Source organism: Harpegnathos saltator, unplaced genomic scaffold (genome assembly GCF_003227715.2).
Source record: "Harpegnathos saltator strain DR-91 unplaced genomic scaffold, Hsal_v8.6 scaffold636, whole genome shotgun sequence".
NCBI lineage: Eukaryota > Metazoa > Arthropoda > Insecta > Hymenoptera > Formicidae > Harpegnathos > Harpegnathos saltator.
In genome coordinates, this window is record NW_020230467.1 from 595,399 (window position 1) to 603,826 (window position 8,428).

General features: G+C 41.7%; 1 protein-coding gene across 2 annotated transcripts; it reads right to left on the reverse strand.

The window, feature by feature from the left end:
- Positions 1 to 397: 397 nt before the first annotated feature.
- Positions 398 to 5,483, reverse strand: LOC105187972 (CAPA peptides). 2 transcript variants are annotated; one of them, XM_025304680.1, is made up of 5 exons: positions 5,336 to 5,396; positions 4,494 to 4,535; positions 3,096 to 3,362; positions 1,516 to 1,665; positions 398 to 948 (listed from the first exon to the last, which is right to left on the reverse strand). In XM_025304680.1, the coding sequence occupies exons 1-5, from the start codon at positions 5,394 to 5,396 to the stop codon at positions 866 to 868; spliced, it is 603 nt and encodes a 200-aa protein (XP_025160465.1). In that variant the 3' UTR covers positions 398 to 865. The 2 variants fall into 2 exon arrangements, with proteins under 2 accessions (XP_025160465.1, XP_011147451.1); XM_011149149.2 differs by lacking the exon at positions 4,494 to 4,535 and having other exon boundaries at positions 5,336 to 5,483.
- Between the last annotated feature and the right edge of the window lie 2,945 nt (positions 5,484 to 8,428).

The following is an 8,428-nucleotide window of genomic DNA, read 5'->3' on the forward strand; positions in this document are numbered from 1 at the left end:
CTCACATTTTCCTTCCACGCGCCGCGGAATCAAGCGGCGCCGGTGCGCGGATTCGGTTTCTCGTCCTGCAGGATATGCAAGATTTGATATAATTGTGCAACGCTACCTTCTCTTCCTCTTCCCTCCTTACTGCCTCTCATTTTGTGTGTGTGTGTGTGTGTGTGTGTGCGCGTGCATGCGTATTCGCGAGCAAAAAATATCGCGGCGAATTTCAATTATCAGTTACGCAAATTGCACAAGCATCGTTAATTATGACGCAAATCGAGATTGTTATCCCGCATACGCGCGAAATTGAATAATCCTGTAAAATCAATAGGCGCGTTGAAGTTTCAATTGAATGAGGACACGTGCACAGAGCGTGCACAGAGCGCTAATCGCTCGTCCGCTCGGCATGATATCGCGTAATCAAACATTTATTTCCATTCACACTTTATATACGGAAGAGAGAAAAAATCGCTCAGGCTGAGAGATAGGAGGGGGGGAGTTCGGAGCGCGAGGTTGCGCGCGAGGTCGAGCCTCGCCGCGATCGACGCTCGCTACCGAGAGGACACAGGCCACGCACGTGGCCGTGTAAGATCATACGAACTTCAACTGCTTGAATGCGGATCATGTATTGTATTGCATAACGCGCGAGTACAAAGTGCAGGTAAGGCGGCTCGCCGACGATGCACAGACGGGGAAACAAGTCGGAAGCGTCGAGTTACGGTCCTGGTGAAACTATTTGGTATACGGTGAATTTCTTTTCTCTCCCTCCCCCCTCCTCACTCCCACCATCCTCCTCTCCTTGTCGCCCACTCTCGCGCGAAGACGACACGGATCCGTCGGCTACATGATCGAAGTGAGACACGCGATCGGAGCGGGCGACCTACAGGAAGCTCGCGGCGTCGCGCTCATTCTCGCGACCCAATCTCGGGATGTAATCTCCTTGACCTTGAATATTTCGAGAATCTGGAAAGAGATCAAGGGTCAGTCACATAGGACGAGTCGCGCACGTGCGGTGTCTTATAAAGCGTCCGCATTGCAGGATTAATGAAGCTGTGACGCGCGCGCGAGCGCGAACGCGACTTTCTCGCGGACTGGAGAACGCGATTGACGTAACATCGAGCGAGGAACGAGCGTGATGTGTGTGTGGTGTGGTGGCAGTGTCGGTACCTCCATTCAACACCTCCGCGCGACGCGCGCGTTCCCGAGGAAGATTTAATTTAGCGAAAATAATGCGATCGATGCGCCGGATACTTCTGTAACATGCAAAGTCTGTCGCCGTCCGTCCGTTTTATCGCGATTGGTCATACGCGACGCTCCTTTCGTTCGTTAGCTCGACAGCTCTCCCGATTGTCGTGTCGTCGAGGGAGCCGAGGCACCTCGAACATTTTCATTGTCGGCGAAATGAAAGTCCGGCGGCTTTGATTGTTACGTGACGAAGATTCCGGATTCTCATAAATCTTGGCGCAATTTGTCCAATGCGCGCGCAACATGCATAAGGCCAGGTGAAAGATGAAATGTTTTTCTCCGTACCTCGCAGAACGGAATAGTATAGTCGGGGATCGTCGATCTTTTGTGCCGAGCGAGGGTCTTTGTAGCCGTACACGTGGTCGGTCATCAGCCATATACCGTTCTTCGGTGTTTTGTCGGCACGTTTCAACGCCAACAGTTTGCTCGCGTACTCTGCACAAAGGGGCGCGGTTGACGAGTAAGCAATTGTACACGATAAAAATGTGGAGCACATTGCATACAGGGTGTTGCATCCATGTACGGATCGGTATAACGGGTCGCCTTCGGGTTGCTTCGTTGGCAGGCGCGTGCGCGCCTCCAAACTCGACACGGACTTGGCGATATATAATTTTACTTTTGCACTCACTTTTCTTCTGATAAGCGTAAAAAGTTGCGAAAATGGTTAACGACATCTTTTAATCCTTTTACAAATGGATATACCGTCGAATCCGAAGCAACTCGTTGTTATACCGACTGGCCTTCGTGTCGATGAAACACCCTGTACATCTATTTTGAAAATGGAATCTCGAAACATTACAGTTATCTAAAGTTATTTAAATTGTGTCGCTAGAAAATGCTGCAAAAACGTGACGATGATAACGAAACGTCGATAACAATGCGGCGATAATAATGCTGCTGTCAATTGAAATTTATACGTCCATATTTGCATTATTTGTTCGATCAATTATTTCATTCGATGAGAGTCATTTTAATTAATAACATATCTGACGTGTTATGCACACGTGTTATATAACGGTATCCATGACAACCCGCGAACTTTTCCTCCGGACGTTTGCGCGTCGGAATTTTCTGTGGCAATACGAGAATTCATATCGTCGCGTTTACGATTCTTCAATAAAATTCAACGCAATTTTTTTTATCGCCGCTCGCAAAAATATCCACGCACACAGCGAGATGACGCGTATTTATTAACATTAGATCAAAATGAAAAAATTCGCTTCGATTTTGTGTCTTCCTCGATGGTGAGCATTTGTCGCGACAAGAGTTACGAATATTAGCGAGCATCATAAACGACAATTGGTCTACACATTTTTTTTCTCCTTTAAATGCGATAAAGTCAAATCCAATAAATTTATACTAGGTTCTCATATGTACAACAAATAAATAAGTAGACCTACAAGAGCCACAACGCCAGTTATTCGCCTTGTTAATCATTAAACACTGTATAAATTTGATTGAAAGTAAAGATTGAGAATTTTTCAATTATATATTCCGTTAATGAATATATTTGGCACAATAGACAATTTATACTGATACAGCCTTTACAGCCTTTCTTATTTATTGATTGTGCATCCGAGAGTCCATTGTAATTTTATGAAATCTGATCGAGAAAGGAAATCTTGATTCGAAATTTCTGATTGAAAATTCCGATTGACATCGAAAGCGAAAAATTCTCAAAGTTTCATTTTCAATTTCGTATAACGTTTATTAAATGTATTTTTTTCACAGTGGAGACCACTTGTGTTGGTTCTTGCAGGTTTCACTGCTTTTTTCGATCGCAAGCCAGATTCCTCTGAAAGACCGAACCGAATTTTTCAATCAGTTTATTATCAATAATTATTTATTAATTATTCGTGCTCCACCTTCGTAATCAAGATCTGCGAGACCGTCGGGATCTACGTTGCGCACAATATGTTGGAACTCGACGTCGGTTTCGGGCGACAGATCGTGAAATCGATTCGGGTTACCGAAGCTCGAGACGTCAGACCGTCCGACCCGAGGATAATACGCCATCATTCCTTGCGCTCGATCCAACTTGGGTAGGCTCAGCAGTTCCGAATTTCGGCCGATCCTGGGATACGGCACCAGACCGGCGGAGCGCCTGTCGTTCGCTTTGATTTTTTGACCTCCTGCAACGTTAATCGAGCCGATCAATTAGAGCGCCCATTGCGCGCACAAAATTATTTCCAAATACGTTCGCGCACGCTACTTTACATCGCGCCACATCGTAGCTCCTTTCTCCTTCCTATCATTGCCGTGCAATCGGCGGTGTCCGAGTGCTTGTCTGATGCAAACATCTACCGAAACTGTTCTATTTAGTTCGCAACTCGCTCAGAAGTGCGATAGCGACTTTGCGATCGCGATGGTGGGAAAGTAAGTAGTAACAGAGTACGAAATCTCATGCTGACTGATTGCGTCGAACAATGAATGTTTAATATAACAACATCGACGAGGAAGAGAGAAAGAGAGGGGGGGGGGGAGAGAGAGAAGAGAGAACTAGCGGCCGTTGAATATTGATGTTGAAAGCTTTTTGCAAATTTGCCTGTTAATTGCTAATACTTTCCGAATGTGCAAATTAAAAACGAAATTATCAAGCAGAGAATAAACAAATGTTACATTATTGTACACGCGTGCACACACACATGCCTTGACGATCATTTGAAAATTACACCGTTAACAATTCACGTCACTTACGATCTGTTACACGTTAGCACAGCGTGAAAAGCGCGAAAAAAGAGGTATACAGTGTAAATATGAAATAATATATTTTTGAAATCCGAAATATATGCCGGCGATGCGTGAACGTTATAATATTTTTTGGCGCGTACGCTAAATGGCAAACAACTCACTTTCGTCAAAAGAAAAAAAATAAAAAACGGAGAAGAAACCACGACGGGTATTAATTTGTCCGGAACGAAAGGGCCATTGTTGAAGCTGCTATTGTCATTAAAGTAACCAAACGGCGCACATTCGACGACACTCGAGCGCAGCAGAATGTCGAAAGACATTTCAGAAAGGATATATGGCAAAATTCCGCAAAATTACGGTGTCTCTTTCTCGCGGCGGTTTTCTACTATTTGCTCTGCCTGCGTAATATGATTCAAATCGGACCAAGCCACACACACACACACACGCGCGCGCGCGCGCGCGCACACAGATAGAAGAAGTGGATAGGGGTGAAATTAGGGCGTGTGTGATACAGAGAAATGTCACACAAACGTAACGAAAGACACTATGCGACACTCATGCGAGTCTCTTGCCTCGGGCAGATTCGAAGTGCTGGCCGACCGAGCATCTGGCAACTGAAAAATAAATAGGACGTCGTCGACGTTTTCTTTTTTCTTTCTTTCTTTTTTTTTTTGTTTGTATCAGAGGGGCCCGTGCGACATCATAATCCCTAACGATTTAATTTACACTCGCATTCGCGGCGCTCAGCGATTTCCTGCGGGAATCTCACATAATACTGTTTTCCCCCGTGTCGCCGCGGCCTTTTTTTTTGCACTTAATCCCCCGTCCTATTTCATTTTTACTTCGCGCCGGGAATTGCCGCGTCCGAGTCCCAGTTTGGTCTCGGCGAAGATGAATTAACTAAAGCGTTGTGTGCGCGGCGGCGCAATCAAAAGGCGCAACTTTTAATATTAGATTAGCTTACGTATCGTCACTCATTTCACTTATAACTCTCGCGATATCGATCGTATCTACAAAATAATGTCGCACTGAGAGAGGTTCGAGTTTAACTATTTTTACCATTCTACAAGTCCGATCAACTTCTCTCTCTCTCTCTCTCTCTCTCTCTCTCTCTCTCTCTCTCTCTCTATCGAGATGAATACTTGCTCATTTCGAAAGTGCACGTATTTTTCAGAGAGATTGTTATTTCCGACGATATTTCAGCTTCGAAAGGTTATACACGTGTGCTTTATACTGTTTTTTATAAGCGTGGTCCAAAAAGTTTTACATGAAAGAGAAGTGGCGAGTACCGTGTGCGTTTGTTTTGACTGAAAGTTATGACTTGAAAGAGAGGCGATCGTGATGGTGGCCAGAGGTGAAAAGAGGAATGACGCCTTAAGAAGAATGAGACAGCTCCCGCGGTGTGTTGACTTACGATTGAAAGAAGTAGAAAATACCAGAAGGAGCACGAAAACGAAAATTAAGTTGTCCTGCATTTCTATGACCGTTGATACTGGAGTTTCTATGTAACGATGCTGCGGAGCTTAGAATCGCACCGACACTGAATACCTCCAGTCACCGGGCGTCCGATTTTATACCTAGCGCCTCCACGCCGATCACGGGGTTGCCACCCCACAGTTCAACCCCCTCGTCGCAGAGTCTCCGACTCGCTTCTCGCCCCTACTCCTCGCGGGACCGACGTACTTTCCGCGTTCTACGTAACGCACGTTAGGTCCTTTTTTTCAGGGAGGAAACACTAACATTGTTTCTTGTTGGCTCTATCGTCTCACGGGATAACGCTGCACGGAGAGCACGCAGAGAAAAATTTCGAAAAAATTTCTCAAACAGGTTTAATTTAATTTCTTTTTTTATCATTTCCAAGATGCATTTGGTTTTTTTTTTTTTTTTTTAATAAGTATTTTCCAATATTAACAAGAACAAAATCATTCTTTTTCTTTAATTATAGAGATTCTCTACACACAAGAGGAGATATTATATTCCGAGTAATTCTCAGAGTTGAGTACAACAAGAGTTGATCAGTTAGAAGTTGAATTAAAAATCCAACATTTGAGAACTTTTATAGCTTAAATTAAATAGCTTGTATAGATTAAATTAGAGCTGGGCGATAACAAATTAATCGGTTAGAAGTTAGATTAAAATTTCGGTAAATTTTAAATTTATTTTTGTTTGTATTCTTTTATCTATATTTTCGTTTATATTATTTTAGTTAGTAACTTTTACCTTAAACTAATTAATTAAATTATTCTTAAGTGTAATACACCGTTAATTCATTAACTCTTTTGCATAAGTAAAAATAATTCAGTTGATATGGAAATCAAAGCTGTTGAAAATGTAGTATAAGAAAGATCAAAAGTAACACCAATAAAATTGCTTCCTCTCTTTGAACATAAATGCTTCCTCTTTGTACGTGAGATCCTAGGCAAAAAACAGTCGGTATCCTTTGCAAGAAACCTTTCAATTGTTTCATTTAAATTTGACATACGATTAAAAAGTTGATTATACAAAAGGATATAGATATTGCTCTTTGCGTAATTAACTTTTAAAACTCCGATAAGTTAATGTAATCTTAACTTAATTTTTAAATGACTCTTTTCTCTTTTAAATAACTCTCAATTTAACGAAGGTAATGTTAAATAGGTTTTTTCAAGTTAAGTTTATCTTAATTAAAAACATATATGTATATATATTTACAGTGTCCCATTTTCAATGAACCAGGCAAAAATATCAAAAAATATGAAAGATACTAAAAAACGTTTCAGACAAAGTTATATGATTTTAAGGAGGACATAAAACAACTATATCATTTTGTTTACAGACTTTCGAGATTCATTCTCGCGCCACTTTCGAGATATTCACTGATCATTACTTTTCTTAAATGGAAACCCTAATTCTTTATTACATCATCTTTTTCTACCAATTAATTTGAACAACTTTCGACTGAAACATTTTTATGTGCCTATATATTTTTTGAGACATTTAAAGAAAAACTTGATAACTTTTTCAATATTTAACTTACAATATTTTGTCGGAAGATGAAGTGGTACTAGATTTTTTTACTCTATTTGATCTCAAGAATATATTATTACAAAAGCGCCTTGACTTTTGTTAATTTGATGATTTTGAAATTTCCAAAGATCGATAAATTAACAAAAGTTAGGACACTGTTGTAACAATATATTCTTGAAAGTAAATAGAGTAAGGCCTGGTCTACAATAGATGTTGTAAGCTGTAAGCCGTAAGAATTGACCAATCATAGCCGATTATTTTTGTAATAATCGACTGTGATTCGCCAATTTTTACGGCTTACAACTTACGACACGTATTGTAGACCAGGCCTAAGAAAGTCTAGTACTGTTTTCTCTTCCGATAAATAGTTACCGATATCGTAAGCTAAATATTGAGAAAGTTATAAAATTTGTCCTTAAATATTAAATTTGTTTAAAAAAATATTAAGCAAATAAAAAAAATATTTCAGAGAAGAATTGTTAAAATTAATTGAAAAAGATGTATAACAAAAAAATTGGGATTTCCCTTGAAGAGAAATAATGATCAACGAATATCTCGAAAGTGGCGCTATTTATAAACGAAATGATATAGTTGTTTTATATTCCCGTTGGAAGCATACAACTTTTGTCTGAAACGTTTCTTAATATCTTTCATATTTTTCGAGACTTTTGTCTGGTTCACGGGACACCCTGTATTAACCTAATCAAGCCTCACTGGTAAATTTCTCGCAAATTTTATGGTCGCTATCAATGTCATTAAGGAATATTGCAGTGTCACAATTGTATTATATACAATTATCTCACGATCGACGCTCATTCGATATTGTATGGACCCGGCCGGATGAAAAAAACGCATTTCACCGGGCGAGCAAACATCTCGCCGTCTCTGAGCGCGAGCTACTTCTCAGCGCAATTAATAAAGACTGCTTCTCCCTGTCTCTCTTTTTCTCCGTGTTTCTCTCTTTCTCCCTCGATACACAATACAATTTGCAGTCTTTCAAAGACTTCCCCTATGCACCACGTCGCGCGTATAAGCGCCAACCGCAATTTTTCTCTCCACGCGCGCGCTGCTATGATATCGGCATATATTATTAATTCGTACGGCGAGAGGTCGATTTTCATGTGGCACCCGCGACGACCTTCAGGACGACCCGGGCCCTATCTGCCGGAGGGAAAGATATTGATCGGCCGGCGCATTTTCGAGGGTACCAGCCGGGAACGCGGAGCGATCCGTTACCGCTCCCGTATTACGGTAATTCGGTCGCGGTAAAACGAGTGGGTATAAAACGAGGCCGTATTACGTTGATAACCGGGATAACATATAGATTTATATACGCGTGATGTGATTATCGCACGACAGATTATGACGTATTACCGTCGCACTCCGTGATGTATCCGTCCCGGTACATTTTCCCGGACACACTCGGTGCCACCTTAATCTCCATAACGTGCGATCGCGATACTTTTCCGCGGCGTTCCGGCACACTCCGGCGCGACGACGC